Source organism: Rattus norvegicus, chromosome 5 (genome assembly GCF_021556685.1).
Source record: "Rattus norvegicus strain SHRSP/BbbUtx chromosome 5, alternate assembly SHRSP_T2T, whole genome shotgun sequence".
Taxonomy (NCBI): Eukaryota; Metazoa; Chordata; class Mammalia; order Rodentia; family Muridae; genus Rattus; species Rattus norvegicus.
The window spans coordinates 54482179-54499543 of NC_141538.1; the positions used below are offsets into that span (position 1 = coordinate 54482179).

At 40.4% G+C, this 17365-nt stretch overlaps 1 protein-coding gene across 5 annotated transcripts in view; it reads left to right on the forward strand.

Annotated features, from left to right (window-relative positions):
• Rars2 (arginyl-tRNA synthetase 2, mitochondrial) overlaps positions 1-17365 on the forward strand; it is a 51884-nt gene that overhangs the window by 24763 nt on the left and 9756 nt on the right. For 2 of the 5 annotated variants that reach the window (XM_087547913.1, XM_087547910.1), the window contains 12 exons: positions 3096-3254; positions 3892-3998; positions 5158-5253; positions 6975-7035; positions 9030-9106; positions 12213-12337; positions 13423-13490; positions 13568-13677; positions 14013-14108; positions 14414-14488; positions 15754-15817; positions 16242-16313. In XM_087547913.1, coding sequence (XP_087404039.1) covers positions 3096-3254; positions 3892-3998; positions 5158-5253; positions 6975-7035; positions 9030-9106; positions 12213-12337; positions 13423-13490; positions 13568-13677; positions 14013-14108; positions 14414-14488; positions 15754-15817; positions 16242-16313 — 1110 coding nt within the window. 5 annotated transcript variants of the gene reach the window in all.

The window sequence follows — 17365 nt, forward strand, 5'->3', positions numbered from 1 at the left end:
TAGTTTGGCTAGGGTTTATCTATCTTGTTGATTCTCTCATAGTACCAGCTTTTGGTTTTGCTGATTCTTTGAATTGTTCTCTATGTGTCTATTTGGTTGATTTCAGCCCTGAGTTTGTCTATTTCCTGTCTTCTACTCCTCTTGGGTGAGTTTGCTTCTTTTTATTCTAGAGCTCTCAGGTGTGCTGTTAAGTTGCTAGTATAAGATCTCTCCAGTGTCTTTACCAGTGCACTTAGTGCTATGAATTTTCCTCTTAGCACTGGGTCCCAGAAGTTTGGGTATGATGTGTCAACATTTCCATTAGAAGAGGCCTTTAATTTCTTTCTTTATTTCCTCCCTGACCCAATAATCACTGAGTTGTTCAGGTTCCACATGTATGGGTTTCCTGTGGCTTTTGCTGTTACTGAAGACAGCTTAGGCCATGGGGGTCTGATAGGATGCATGGGATTATCTCAGTCTTCTTGTATTGGTTGAGGGTTTGTGACCAATTATATGGTCAGTTTTGGAGAAGGTACCACGAGGTGCTGAAAAGGAGGTGTATTTTTTTGTTTTAGGGTGATGATGGAAATAAAGTTGTGTTTTTATTCTCAAAAACACTATACTATGCCACACTATCTGTCTCATTAGCAACCACAATTTAAAATTTCCTTTTTATTCTCTGGAATGTAAGTGAACCTAAAAAAAAGAAGCTGTCTCCAAAACTCATACTTTGTAAACTAAAGGATTTATAGTAATTCTAAATTTAAATTGTAAAAATAATTTCAGAATTATATGTATGTATGAAAGTAAATTAATTCTAAACTATTGACAATTACAGTTTTATAGTTATTTATAGGAAAATTGTAAAGTATTTAGTAATATTTCTATATTATATACTTTAATAGTATTATAAAATATCTGTATATATACAAATAGTGATTTGGTTATCACCACTTACCAGATACTTTAAAATATAGGAAGGGTTTTTGTTTCATTTTGATTTATATCTTTTTCAGGAAAATATTTCTAATAATTTTTCCGAAACCATTCCCATCACTAGATTGACTGTATAATAGTTACTTGTTTTATTTTCTTAAAATATTAACATAAGTTAAAGGATTTCATAGACTTTTTGGAGCATGTACTTCACTCATATTCACTCCCTCATTATACTCTGTGGTTGCTTCCCTCTCATATCCTTTTGTCTCCAAAATGACCTCCTTTCTGCTTCCAGTCTATCGTTCTATATACAGTATTTGTCCTTTTTTCCTGGTGCTTCTTGTTCCCTCCTCTCTGTAGATCCTTCTCTGCTCATAGATAATCCCACTTCTTTCATATTTAACCATACATGCCTAATAGAGCTATCATTAAATGAATGGATAAAGGTATTTGCCTGCCTGTGTGTGTGCATATGTATATGTGTCTGTCTGTGTGTGTGTGTGTGTCTGTGTGTGTGTTTGTTTATGTGTGTATATGTGTGTGTGTATCTGTGTGTATATGTGCATGTATGTGTCCCCAGTAGAACATTATTCAGTCCTAAATAATGAGTCACATCATTCTCAAAAAATGGAATGGAACTGGAGACTGCTATATTAAACCAGACCTGTAATGACAGTCTGAAAATTAGCAACAGCTCATGTATATTTGTTTGTACATTATGTGTATGCATTAGATGTGTGCGACTCGAAGTGACACTCTTAAACCGTTCATGGATATATTTGTCTATTCCTGTATTAGTGTATTAATAGTATTTGTTCATTCATGTCTGCCTGCTTTTACCTTTGGGCACCAGGACTGAAGGCTCCTTGTCATACTCCCCTTTTTTCTTCAGCAACAATGAAATCTGTTTCTGCCTAAATGTTGTTGCTGTGATGTTTTAACATTGTATAAAGGTTTAGAAGCCTCATTGTTTTGTCCTGGTTTTAGTAATTTCTGTTGTCTTTATATTACTTTAGTAACTTCCAGGAACCATTCATGTTTCAAGCTGGAAGTGAGTTATTACAGCTTCTAGGAAAAATCCTTGTAGTCTATATGTATCACTTCAACCCTAATTGAACTATACTATTAATATTTATTGTTATGTATTAATAATATGTTGTGCATATTGAAAAACTGATTTAAACTGAATAAGAAGTGGGTAACCCCTCAGTAAACCATCAACTCCTTTCCAGTTGGATATAGAACTAAACCAAGGTTGGATTGTGCTAAAAAAAAGAAAAAACCCTAAAATGCTGGTACATATAACACTGAAGAGTTCAAGCTGGAGTGTAGTTAAGTTTTCTAAGAAGTGTTTCTGCTCTCCATTGTTACCTGTTTTGCTGGTCTTTTTTTTTTTTTTTTCCGGAGCTGGGGATCGAACCCAGGGCCTTGTGCTTCCTAGGCAAGCGCTCTACCACTGAGCTAAATCCCCAACCCCTTTGCTGGTCTTTTGTAGATTGAAAGATAGCTTTAAATTACTTCATTAAAAAAGCTCCTGAACTGCATGTGCACAAGAATGGGCTGGGGCTTCAGGGGTGGTGGAGGGCAGGCTCCGGGATCCAGCCCCACTGCTCAGCTATTTGCTACTGATAATTCAGGGACTAGGGAGTCATTGCCCTCTGCTGTGTACCTACTGGTGACCACCAGAGCCTAGTATATGATTCCAATCCAGCAGTCACACAGATGGCCTTGGTTAAATGAAATGGGTCACAAAACCTGAAGCAGAAGTCGTGAATCTGGGTAAGAGTCAGGTAGTGAGGAACGGAGGGTGATAGTGGTGGGAGAGACAGATGAGGGACAAGGAGGGAAAGTGCTGTTGGAATATATTATGACATGTGAAATCAGCAAAGAGCAGTCAGTAAAGAATAATTTTAAAGTAGCTGTGAAATCTTCCATTTATCTTGTATTTGTTGAGTTAAACCAAGCTACTTTGATCAGCCTTTCTCTTGAACTTTCAAGAGTGGTCAGTTCATTTTAACAAGCAAAGAAAAGACCCCAAATTCTCAGCTTAATGAGAGAGGAAAAGGACTCTTTGCCATGTGGCCTCTTGCTTAACTTTCCACAGGAACTCAGGATTGTGTTTGGTTTCTTTTCTGTGGAGATAACAGTGTATAATAATGGACTTAATGTACTTTTAGGTTTATGTACAAGTTAATAAAGAAGCAACTGATGATAAAAATGTAACTAAGTTGGCACACGAGTTCTTCCACCGACTAGAACTGGGTGACACGCAGGCCCTGGCCCTGTGGCAGAGATTCCGGGACTTGAGCATTGAAGAATACACCCAGATTTACAAGGTACCCTGCAGTCTCTGTGCTCCCTTTCCTGAGTTGCTTGGCTAGTGCTGCTGCTGCTGCTTACAGCCTGCTATGCTAGCTCCTCCTCAAGAGGAGATTCTAGTTTAGTTGAAAAGGCAGCCGATTGGCATTCTTGGGATAGAGAGCTAAGATACAAACCAACCCAGAGCCATGCTGGGTTAGCGCTGCTCTCGCCAGTACTCTCTCAAGGAACGTAACTTGTGAGTAGTACCAGATGGTGGTAAGGAAGCCCTGTAGGTGCGTGCACACAGTGAGCACCTGCATGGAAGGAGAGCTAGAAGGGCCAGCCTGGAGCTTGCCAGACACCCCTGTCAGGGTTCTATTGTATCATGCAGACTTCTGATCTTGTAATCATCCACAGCTGCATGGCCCGGGCCCCTGCAGGAGCCCCTGGCTGCCTGAGTACCTTTAGTGTGACTAAGGAACTGCCAGAGTAAATGCTCAATGCTGTCTACTTCCGTTTACAAAGCCATAAGTACCTGTGACTGCTATAGTAAACAGGAGATTCAGTATGGTGTGTGTGAATAGTTAGAAAGCTTACATTTTTTTCCCATCATTTTGTCTTAGTGTAAAACAATTTAACTAACTCTTTTTTTTTTTCATTTCTAAATCTTAGCGTCTTGGAATATACTTTGATGAATATTCAGGAGAATCATTTTATCGTGAAAAATCTCAAGATGTCTTAAAGTTGCTTGACAGCAAAGGACTTCTACAGAAAACAGCGTATGATCGAGTTACTTTCCTTTATTTCTTTTTCTTTAAGATTATGACTCACAAGCCGGCCTCAGACTCAGAGATGCTCCTGCTGCTGCCTCTCATGTGCTAAGACTAAAGGTGTGCACCAGCACTCCCCCCTGTGCTGTGTGTTGGCTTTAGTGAGGTTATGTGTAGTCCTTGACAGTAACAATAATGTGGTCTCTGAGCTGTTTTGCCATTTGTTCTTTCTCTTGCCAGGTGTGGAGTACAAACCTTTTAATCTCAGCATCTGGGCAGCAGAATCAGGGGAGTCTCTGTGGGTTCTATGGTGAGACTCTGTAGCCGAAAAAGTACTTTCCCAAGCTGTGCATGAGGAAACATGCGCCTGTAACCTGTATGCAGGAGGCTGAGATAGGAGAGTCATTAGTTCAAGGCTGGTCTGAACCATATATCAAATAATGAGATGCCTTCTCATGTGCTGTATAGCACTTTCATTGCCACAATCTCAGATTCACAAGAGTAAGGGAGGCACCTGTTATCAGTATGAAGTTTGAAAACAACACAGCATGTCTGGGGTTACATAAATTAATCATGTGAAGACAGGAAATAGAACCCTTTTGTGGCTTAATGTTGCCTTTTAAAAAAACTACCATTTTCAAAAATATTTAAGGCAGTTTATGAAAATAGGTATGTTATGACAGGCTTTTAGTGAGTGAGGCAGAGGAGGTAGGGAATAGCAGGAAAGTGGTGCAAAGTCGGATAATGGTAGCACATCCTTGTTGGCATCGTTGCCTTACATATAGCAGAATCCTTTCCTTTGTGAGAAACTCGACAGATGACAGTTTAGTGTTTCCCTGTTGTATCTTAATGCTTTATGCACATGTGTCCCAGTCACGTGCACTAGTGCACACAGCTGTGGTGGGAGTGAACTGTGTGCATGTCGCCTCACGTACTCAGCCGTGCGGTGAGCATGCTAACACACTTGAGAAACTGTTGTGGGAGGTTTAATTCTCACCACCTCCAGCTAACTTGGTGGTTTTGACTGTTTGCTTATAGCTTGAACTGACACTACTTACTATCCCATGAGCAATAAATATAGCTTCTGCTTTGCCAAAAATGCTATAGATATTCTCCCTCCAAAGTAGAATTGATGTGTTGACTTGGAGCTTCCTCCTTCATTTTCTAGAAAGGGGAATGTAGTAGTAGATGTCTCTGAGACTGGCGACCTCTCTTCTGTCTGCACCGTGATGCGAAGTGATGGAACGTCTCTCTATGCAACCAGGTTTGTGGCAGCTGGGACGGTGAGCACTGCCATGTGTGACTCCATGTCTTTGTCCTAAGAGCAGCAAAGGCTATCAGCTTAGCCTCATCACAACCAATAAAAAAAAATCCTAATTGCAAAATGTAAACCTATTAGTAGAATAATTTAAGAATATCTACTGGGTTTCCAGTTATTGAGAGTTACGATTTCCAGAAAGATTTAATATCAGGAGGGTGGACTCTGTACTTAAATTGTATTCAATATCATGATCTGTTTACAGCAGATATGTTCCTTCATAATCACATGTCGAGTGTTTTTAATAAGTACACATTGTCAGGAAATACATTCTAAAAAGTAACCAAGCTAGGGTTCAATGGTGATCTCACACAATAAAGACCAGTTTACATGCAAACCTCATTGTATTGTGAAAACATAGGCCGAGGAAGAAGTAGGCTCCTCCATGGTCACCCTATGGAAGTGAGCAGTCATCATTCACATAAGAACTGCACTTTCTTTCTTTCTTTTTTATTTTTTTTTTTAAGATTTACTTATTTATTTTATGTACAGCATTCTGCCTGCATATGTGACTGCAGGCCAGAAGAGGGCACCAGATCTCATTACAGATGGTTGTGAGCCACCATGTGGTTGCTGGGAATTGAACTCAGGACCTCTGGAAGAGCACTCAGTGCTCTTAACCGCTGAGCCATCTCTCCAGCCCAGAACCGCACTTTCTACGCACGCATGCATGCTTTCTAGAATAAATCTAGAAATAAAGGACAATGAAACAGCCATCCAGCCAATGCGGCCAAAAGGTTCTAGTGTCTCCAGGCCCAAGTTCCAGATAGCTCACAAACCACTTTACACGTGTCTTTTGTTTGTTGCCATTGTGGTACTGTGAATGAACCCAACATTGTGTGCATCCTAGGCAAGCACTGTACCACTGGCCCATGCCAACAGCCTTACGCAGAGTACTTTTATACTGTAATGGGATTTTTGCTGTTGAATACCATTCTTGAACCTCTTTTTTGATATTTTCTTTATTTACATTTCAAATGTTATCCCCTTTCCCAGTTTCCCCTCCAGAAACCCTCTATCCCATCCACCCCCCCCTGCTTCTATGAAGGTGCTCCCCCACTCACCCACTCACTCCCTCCCTCCTGTCTCCCCACCCTGGCATTCCCTACACTGGGGCATCGAGCCTTCACAGGACCAAGGGCCTCTCCTCCCACTGATGCCCAACAAGGTCATTCCCTGCTACATATGTGGATGGAGCCATCCATTGCTCCATATGTATTTAAGAGGTGTTTAAATACAGAAGTAACCACTTTTAGTGATCCAAGACTTTTAAAGTTTGTAATAATACCAACTAGAAAGCATGTACTTCTTTGGCTTTTTTGTCATCTACATTATTACTGTGTTATTTGAGAAAGTATATTGCAGAAAAATAACAATTAAATGCTTCTTTTTAGGAGAGGCTTAGTTAATGATAAAATACCCATAAGATATGACTTAATGATAACTTGTTCTACAGCCTTTATTTTTAGTTGTTTTTTAAATTATATCTCCCAAGGCATTGGGTTTATTTTTCAAGCCTAATTTTGTTATTATTTCTTACCAAAGTATACTGGGACTCTACAAGGATAATTTATCTGCTCCAGGCTATAGAATTATACAGATTTTAAATAGAATCATCTCACTCTTACTAAATAAGTAAGAGTAATTATTCCCCCCCCTTTCACCAGGGACCTTGCAGCTGCCATACATCGCAAGGACAAGTACAACTTTGACACAATGATTTATGTTGTAAGTAATCACAATACAGGAAATAGGAATCCAGGGTCGGGGAGGTGGCCCAGCGGGTAAGGTGCTTACTTGCCTCGTACGCTCGATGGTGTTGGTTCAATTCCTACAACCCAGGTAATGAGAGTGAGAGAATGAACTGCACACTTTTCCTCTGACTTCTACATGTGAATCCTGGCATAATGCCCGCTCACCTGTGTGCCCATACACAAATCAGAGAAAAGGAAAATATGTTGGAAAAATTACAAAAAAAAATTTTGTCAAACAATATAAAATAATTAAGTACCAAGTTGATTAAGACAGTGCATTCTATTTAAACTTATTCTTAAAAAGACTAAAAAAAAATCAAGTTTACATTGCTTCACAGAGAAAAGATTTACCGGAATCAAGAAGGTGATCATATGAAATTACTATATATGAGTTATTGCAAGACCGTTGTGCTTGTCCTATAGCAGTTATCTTTTTAATTTGTTTGTGGGGAAGAGTTGTAACCTGGAAAATTTCCTCTTCTGTTTAAAATTGCATCAAGGGACTAGAGAAACAGCTCAGCACAGTGTTAGGTCAGACAGTGCACACATGTAGTATACAGACATAGATGTAGGCAAAACACTCATATACATAAATCAATCTTTTTAAAGTTGTAAATAAAATTTAGAAACTGTGCCAACTCATTGTATCATAGTGTTACTTAATATGTAATCTTTACTGGTATACATAAAATAAAGCACAGAGTTAAAGTTAGGTTTTGAAAAGAACATTAAAAATCTCGTAATACCTCACAGAGAAGAAACTTGTGCCTAGCAGTATTTCTGTGTGCTCTTCACCAGCGCCCTACTACACATCCATGAAGAGGAGGCATGGGATGGAGAACAGTCGGAGGTGGGGGTGGACCGGGAGGGGAATAAAACCTGGATGTAAAGATACATAGATAGATAGATAGATAGATAGATAGATAGATAGATAGATAGATGGATGGATGGATGGATGGATGGATGGATGGATGGATGGATGGATGGATGGATAAGAAGAAAGCAGATTAAAAGCATATCAGCCGGGCATTTGTAGAAAACATGCAAGTCTCGTGGTTTTGTATGCATTGCTGTGTAGCTGGTTTTATGGTACTGTATTACAGGTACAGATCTGTATCACCACCACCCACATCAGACTAGCTGATGACCCACCAGTTAATCACTGTTCCCTCAACCCTCACTTTGATCTTCGTTACAAAAATTGTCACTGAGGGTGATGTGTAAATGTAATCGTGCAGCATGTAACTGTCTGAGATTTTCGTATCACCCGGCACACTGACTGCCCTTGAGATCCAACCAAACCATCTTCCTTTATTGCTACCTGGGGTTCTAGTATCTTCTTCCTTTGTATGTGTTGCCTTCCTCTAGACTAAGAAGTTACCACCACCTTGTTCCAGCTTAGCTTTGGTCTTCTAGAAATAGAAATCATAACACCTGAGGGAGAAGGAAATGAAATAGAACACTCTGAAAGTCAGAGTCCATGTGTCCTCCTGTTTTAAGGTGTTGCAGCCCTTACTCTCCCATTCAACCTTGATATCTTATAGTGTGTTTAAGTTTTTGTTTATGTATATGAGATAGAATGAGTGTTTGTGTTTGTGTGTGAGAGTGTATGTATATGTGTGTGTGAGTGTGTGTGTGAGAGTGTATGTATATGTGTGTGTGAGTGTGTGTGTGTGTGTGTGCGCGCGCGCATGGTGCATGTGTGCACCCAGAGAAGAAAACAGTATCAGATCCTCTTTAGCTGGAGTTGTGAGCTGTGCAATGTGGATGCTGGGAACCAAACTTGGGTCCTCTGGAAGAGCAGCTAGCAAGTACCTTAGGCACTAAGCCATTTCTCCAGCACCTAGTATATTTATGTAAAACAAATTGACAATGACTTTAGTCTAATAAAACTTGACTTTATGTAGATCCAGCCTATTTTATTTATTAATTTGTCTTTGTTTTGTTTAAATTCAATTTTTTCCTAAGGCAGATAAAGGGCAAAAAAGGCATTTCCAGCAAGTATTCCAAATGCTGAAGATCATGGGACATGAATGGGCAGAAAGGTAGGATCCCTGTTCTTTCTTGCTTGATCAAGGTCACTAACACCTATGTCAGCCAAGCCTCAGAGCCTAACTACAGTAATTTATGTTCAGTGCTCTTTTCAAGATGTTGGTATAAAAGACAGGTTGATTTTGTATTAATTTACATCCTGATAAATATATTTAATCATTTTTATATTGATGTCTGCTGTCACTATCTTGGTTTTCAGCTATTAATATCTATTTCTTCTTCCTTATAAAGGCAACTTGTAATTCAATCACAAACTATTATCTCAGTAAAGTGAAACTTTGCTGGACTGCAAAAACCTACTTATTATTTTGTTTTTTAATTTATAATTACATACATAATGATATCTTAATGCATATATATATTGCATTTTATCATATTTACACTGGTTCACTCTTTTCCACTCCCATTGACCCCCTTCCCAATGAGTCTTCCTCTGTCTGTCTGTCTGTCTGTCTATCTATCTATCTATCTACCTATTTGCCAGTGATTTGTTAGAGTTGCTTAAAGTTCATGATTGACTTTTGAGGGCAATAGTACTGACAAAAATGTCTCTCCTTCACCCAACTAGCAACTGTCTATATGTCCTCAGGAAAATGTAGGATCTCCCAAGCCCCTCTCCACTCCAAGAGGGAGTGTTTTAATTGGGGAGGCAGACTTGGGCAGGTTCACAGTTATTCTGAGTTCATTAATGTATCGTCCCTGCCATTTCTAAAAGACATCATTCCACATCATTCTCGTCCTTCCTTTGACTCATATTTCTCCTGCCCACCCACACCACCCATCCTCGTTCCAAATGTTCTCTGTACCTTGGAGACTTAGATAACACACTTAGGACTCAGCATTCAACAGTCCCTCTGGAGCTAGACTCTGAATTCACTGTTGCCTATGGGATAAAGAAGTTTCTCTGACCAGAGCTGACAACAGTTAGAAGGTTCTTTCAAAGCAACACTAGTAGTTTCATTATGGCTTAAACACCCATGCTGTTAGTTCTAGCTGTGCACACATTCCCTCCTGTGGAGCAGGACTCAAGTCAAATCAGGAAACAGTTAGCTACCCCAGTGACAGCCATGCCAGTGTACACCAGCAGGCACATCTTGCCTGGCAGGCCAGCAGTCTAGCATGCAAGGTCCACAGGTGAGGAAGGTTACTGATTGCTCCTCTCCTCCAGCTTACAGCATCTTCTGGCATTGTGAAAGCTGGCCAGCAGGAAGGAAACTTCCAGCCCAGTTCCAGCCTGACTTCTCAATGTCTGTAACTGATGCATATTACATCTTACCTACTGCTGCTGGGCAACCAAGGAGTTTGTATTGGTTTAGGTGCCCAAGGAGTGTTCCTGAGCACAGGTCATAAGGCAGCAACCATCCTGACACTGGGATTTCTTAATGAACTTACAGCTCTGGGAACAGTTTTATGCATCTACATAGAGTACTGCCATTCAAACTTTTAAATGATTTTATTTTTCAATTAGCTTTCTCATACATCCTTAGGTGTGGCTGTCCCTCTCCCTCAATTCTCCCCACTTAAATTCCCCACCCTACTATTCCTCTCTTCACTTTCATAGCAGGTGCGTTTTACTACCCTGTCCCACCCCTTCCCAGCCTCTACACATAACTGACTTCTACATAAATGCCCACATGTAAATATTACACATTAGGAGAGAACATAGCAGTGTGTATCTTACCTCACTTATTATAAATATTGTGGATATCTACAGGTAGTTATGTCTCACACACTGTACAAAATCAATTCTAAATGAATCATAGACCTTTAAGTAAGATTTTAAATTGTTAGAAGAAAAAGTAAGGAAAACTATCTAAGACTTAAATTTTAAATTAAATTTAAGGCAAATATAAGGATTTTCTAAGTATCATTTCAGTCACTCAGGAAATAAGGATAACATGTAACAAATGAAACCTCATAAAATTAAGTACGTGTGTGTTAGAGGAAACAGTCAAGTAAAGAAAGTGTACAGAGGGGGCTGGAGAGATGGCTCAGTGGTTAAGAGCACCCGACTACTCTTCCAGAGGTCCTGAGTTCAATTCCCAGCAACCACATGGTGGCTCACAACCATCTGTAATGAGATCTGATGCCCTCTTCTGGTGTGTCTGAAGACAGCTACAGTGTACTGATATATAATAAATGAATAAATCTTTAAAAAAAAAAGAAAAGAAAGTGTACAGAGTCAGAGAAATGCTTGCTGGCCATACATGGTAAAGGAGTAATGTCTAGAATGTATAAGACCTTAAAAAAAAAATCAAGAAAACAACCAAAGTGAAAAAACAAGCTATGAAACTGAACAAAGAGGTCTCTAAACGTTAATAAATGGTGGCACAGCACTCAGGAGGCAGAGTCAGGAGGAACTCTGAGTTTGAGACCAGCCTGGTCTATATAGTGAGTTCCAGAACAGCCAGAGCTTGTACAGTGAGACCCTGTCCCAAAAAAGTGTGTGTGTGTGTGTGTGTGTGTGTGTGTGTGTGTGTGTGTGTGTGTGTACCTGACAATAAAAAAATTTTAAAGTATTCATCATGATTAGCCATGACAAAATGAAAATTTAAATTTCTTTGAGATTCCATCTCCCTGCAATCAGAATGGTGGTTATCAAGAATCAAATGACCCTTGGATATATACCCAGGGCTCCCTATCCTACTGTGAAGACCTGCATTTCTCTGTTCACTGATGCTCTTTACAATAACAAGGAAATAAATTCAGTCTAGCTAGCTATGAAAATGTACCGGTACATTATATATCTTATAAAATATATAATATACAATGTCCAAATATGTGTGTATATGTATATGTGTGTGTATATATATATATATATATATATATATAAAATAAAAAAACTATTAAAATTTTTGTTTGAAACAGTGTCCCCTGCAGAGGCTAGCCTTGAACTCCTAATCTTCCTGCTTCCACCTTCCAAATGCTTGAATTGCCACCATGTATGCCATTCCTGGCCACCACCTATTTCTTTGGTAATTTTTTAAACCTCTACTACAAGGGTTAAAACTTTGAATTATTTTCAGAAAAAGTACTAAGGTATAGTCACATCATTAGCAATTTGTTAGCTTTTGGTTAATGAAAGCCTGTCCTTTTCAGGTGCCAGCATGTGCCCTTCGGGATAGTAAAGGGAATGAAGACTCGAAGAGGAGAAGTCACTTTTCTGGAAGATGTCTTAAATGAAGTTCAATCAAGGATGTTACAGAACATGGCTTCCATTAAGAGTAAATTCTCCTTACCAATTGCACGCTTTCGTGGACTTCTCCTGAACCTGATCAGAAGTCCCTGTGTCAGCTTTGATGTGTAGTCCAGTTGTTTGTTAATATAGCTTTAGTCTTCTTCCCATGAACAGATGAACGTTGTCATCTGTTGTCAGAGTCATCCTGTGACCTGTTTGCAAGCAAGTGTGCATGTGCGTACATTCATGTTGAGGAGCTCTCAGATGCTGTCCACTTTTTATAAAACACAAACAAACAGGACCTCTTATTGGCTAAGCAGGCAGCCCATTGAGCCTCCCTAGCACAGGTTACACACATGCATGGGTTACATGCATGCACCACCACACTCAGCTTGTTTATACGTAGGATCTGGTTCATACTCAGGTCCTAGTGCTTTCAAGCTGCCATAGTTTCCTCTTGCTATAAGTCACCATAACCAAAGCAACATATGAGGAAAGCATTTAATTAGGGGCTCGGGGTTCCAGATAGAGTCTATGACCATCATGTGGGGAACATGGCGGTAGACAGGCAGACGTGACACCAGAACAGTAGCTTGAGATCCACCAACAAAAGCCAGAGAAAAAGCTAACTGGGAATGACTTGGGCTTGTGAAACCTCAAAGTCCTCCCCTCCGTGACTCAATTCCTTCAAAACAGCCACATCTCCTAATCTTCTCCAAGCAGTTCCACCAACTGGGGACCAAACATTCAAATATGAGCGTATGGGGGCTATGCTCATTCAAAACAGTATATTGGGCAAGCATTTTACCAATTAAGCTGTCTCCTAGCCCAAGTCCTTATGTTGCAAATTGGACCCATGTAACTAAAGTTCATATAACTGTCTAATCTTCATCATTGGAAAAATAACTACGTGCTGTAACTAATACCTTATGAGAGATATTTTTAAAAACAAGTTCATGTTTCTTCACTTTGATATAGGCAGGAGAACTGACTTAGGTAAATTAGCCCAAATTAGGAAGGCAAAGCACCCATTATCATCTTAGTTTTCGATTATATGTTTCAGATTTTTTTCCTCAAATTGATTCATTATTCTTGGTACAGATTTAAAATATCTGCCTTTATCTGTTTCAGCAACCAAAAAAATGGAGAACCCTCGGGAGACCGCAGAGAAGGTGGGGCTGGCAGCTCTCATCATCCAGGTGTGTCAGGAGTCCTTGCTCTGACCTTATGTGTAGTGTGCAGCCAACTCCAGGGTGACAATGTACTCTCGTTCTAGGACTTCAGAGGCTTGCTCTTATCCGACTATCAGTTCAGTTGGGATCGTGTTTTCCAGAGTCGTGGGGACACCGGAGTCTTCCTGCAGTACACCCACGCCCGCCTCTGTAGGTGAGACGGGGCTGTGGGGCGCCTGCTATGGTTTGGCCCTCTTTTCTGGATTTGTCCAATAGCTCTTTACTCAGAACTGGACAAAACACAGCAACCCTCTTCTTAAACATTCACCTACGATATTATAAGAAACACTTGTTCACATTGCCTTTCTTCCTCCTCAGGATATTTCTGCCAAGGAATATCCTGTCACCTTCATTTTAAGAGACACTGAAAATATTTGATAAAATGAGGGTTTTCCCCAGAGTTTCCCAAAGCTAGGAGTTATCACATGCAGCCATGAACCCGTGAATAGCTAACTGATTCTTTCACATCTGTTTCAACTTTGGTAACAGTCTGGAAGAGACTTTTGGATGTGGGTATCTCAATGACTTCAATGTTGCTTGTTTACAAGAGCCACAGTCTGTTTCAATTCTCCAGCATCTTCTCAGGTATGAAAGTCCTACTATTACCAAGTCTGATATTCTTAACTAAATTGAGAGCATTGTTGATTTCTAGAGTCCTCTGTGCACAGGCTACCTCCTGCTGCTAGGTAAACTAGCAGATCAAGGGCTCAGATTAAGCCCATCATCAAGGTTAATCCTAGTCTTAAAAGTATGATCACAAAGTGTATTGCACAACATGAAAGAAAAATGCACATTTTCCCCATGTCTTTTTCACATGCTTGACACCCAAGCTATTTAGCATCCTGTTGGCTTCACATACAAATGACCAGCCTGTGCCCTTCATCTTTTAGGTTCGATGAGGTACTTTATACAGCATCTCAGGACCTGCAGCCGAAGCACATCGTTAGTTACCTCTTAACCCTGAGGTGAGTTTCTCATCTCCTTATTTTCTTTTTAAAATATTTAAGATTTATTTTTATTTGTGTGTGTGTGTGTGTCTGTGTGAGTCTGTATGTGTGTGTGTGTGTGTGTGTGTGTACATGCTTACTCGCAGGCATGCATGTTAGTTTACTATAATGATAAACTCAGTCACCAATATGGATAGGTGCTACAGTGAGGAGAGAAATCAGAGTACTTACCCTTGGATGGTTTTACCCAGGAGTGAGCCAGAGCTTTTCTCACCATGTTTCCTGTGTAGCTTCTGAGTTACTGTAAACTCAGCCTACCTATAAACTTTTCTCCTGCCTAAGTCTGCATCTATACCTGTCTGATGCCGTCTTCTCTGTCCCTAACAGAGGGCTTGGCTCTCTATTGAACAGAAGAGAGAGCATTACATGGGAAAGAAATGCAAGACACTTTACAGAAGTCTTTAACTGAGTGGGAGGAAACATTACTGAGTCCAGTTGACCAGAGGCACTCAGAATATCGAGCAGCGCTGCAGACAGCATTATCGAACAATATCAATAATGCTCTTTTCAGCATTTATTGTGGTTATTTATTTTGTAAGGCCTCTTTTGCTCTATGTGCTGTTTCAGCCTGCATTGCTCTCTAGGTTAGGGACATGGAAGAATGCATAATTTAAGATGAATGCATAACTCAACCTTAGCTTAGATGGTAAGAAGTAATTACATGGGGAGATCATAGACAAGTACAGTTCGTTGTGAAATTGTTCTCTTAAAGGCAGGCTAAATATACAACTGGATATCTGTCTAGGCTTTAAGTGACCTTCAGGTGTTTTAACTTGACTATAAGGTCTGGCCAAAGTGCCTTTGGATGTAAGAGATATTGTCATGCAAATGGGATCACTACGTGTGGGGGTCCTTTAGAGGCCATCAGAACCTCTGAAGCTGGACTTACAGACAGTTGTGTTCTGCCTGACACGGGTGCAGGAACTGAACTCAGTTCCTCTGGAAGACAGCATGTGCTCGTAACTGCTGAGCCCTCCTCAGCCCGTTTTGTTTCATCAAGAGGTTTCCTATCAGCAAATCCCCTGCCCTAAAATTGCTTTCTTTAAGTTATAGAAGTTGTTACTTCTCTGATGATTAGATTTCATTTTATGTATTCAGTGATAAAAGGTGGTGTCACAGGAATGGACAGTGGTATAGAAAGTTATACCAAAGGGTGTGTGTGCTGTCACAGTGTTGACAGGAAGTTACTGTTGGTCCTCATTATTCCCTCTTGCTTATTTCAGTCACCTTGCAGCTGTGGCACATAAAACACTCCAAGTGAAAGACAGTCCTCCTGAAGTGGCTGGGGTATGTTAAATTGAATGTCCTCTAACCACTTGGCAGCTGAAACTAATATTATAAAATGTTAGTACTAAGCCTTAGGAATTTTTCTGACTATCTTCTGGTTTAACTATAACAGTATACTTTCTGACTTAGGTAATGAATAGAGCGGGGTTGTAATATCAATGTTAACATCAGTATTTCCCAAAACAGTAGACTATCAAATACGTCTCCCACCAGCTGCTCCAGTGACAAATTCTTCCTCTCCCTCGAACATCCTCTCTACACTGCTCCTTGTGTAAGAGATGCTCAGATGTATTTCCCCTCGCCTAACGTATGCACAGGACTTCAAACAACATTCCTACTTTAAATTAGAATTACTTCTGAAACCATTCGTTTTTGCTCATTTCTATCATATTATTGAGCATTTAATCATTTTTTTATTTTGTAGGCCAGACTTCACCTTTTCAAAGCTGTCCGTTCTGTCTTAGCCAATGGAATGAAACTTCTTGGAATTACACCTGTATGTAAAATGTAATTTCTAGATAAAGTATGTTTTTTATGCAAATGAGTTCTAATTGTTATCAGATGCCTTGCTATTCAGAATAGAATTTAAAGTATTATTCTGTCCCGGAATATGTGTGGTAGAGTGTGTTTGATTTGGGGTTTTACTGGAAGGGGGGTATTTGAGACAGAGTTTCTCTGTAGTTCAGGCTGTCCTGAAACTCACTCTGTAGACCAAGCTGTCCCTCACAGAGATGCACCTCAATCCCACTCATCTTCCCATCCCCCTGTAACCTACCCTCCAAAATAAAAAAACACACAACCACAACAAAAAGCATAGAAACCATCTCATCATGGAAGCTATAGTGTGTCACCATGTGTACCATAGTATATCCTTCTGTGCACACAGCTTCACTTGCAAATGTTTATTGCAATGGGTTATTGGTGTAGTTTGAGGCCATCAACATTGGATCCTCAGTGGGTCTTCTCCTGTGGGACAGTGGGCCATGCCAGGAAACTTGGTAGGGTTGAGTAGGTACAAGACCCAGCCCCATAACAGGGGCCTGAGACAGTAGGTGTCTCCCTGCTCCCTACTAGATTCCTGGCCCAGAACACATGGCTAACACCCACATCTCTCCGTGGTCACACAGCCCAGAACAGAGTTCTTCATGCTAATGAGGCACTGAGGGGTTAGCCAATAAGCTTCCGTACTTGGATATTCCTTCCTACAAAAGAAATGTAATGTCTGTCCACCCTGAGGAGGTGGTGTGCACCCATTTTCCACAATGAACAATCAGTAAACAGTTTGGAACTAAGAACTGTCTCTTCCACCAAGAGCCACTGTCGGGGATCATGGAGAATGCCTTCACCTAGAGAACGTAAGTCTCCCACAGAAGGCCCCTCTGAGCTCCCAGACAGCCACTGCTAAGCTAAGGACAATCGCTAACGGACTAAGCCAGGTACTTGCCCTGGCCCTGGGCTCATCGTTGTCTTCACTCAGCCCTCTGGCCCTCAACTCCATTCCCAAGTCCCCTTGACCCAGCAGCAGCACCTAGATATCCAGGCGTTTGG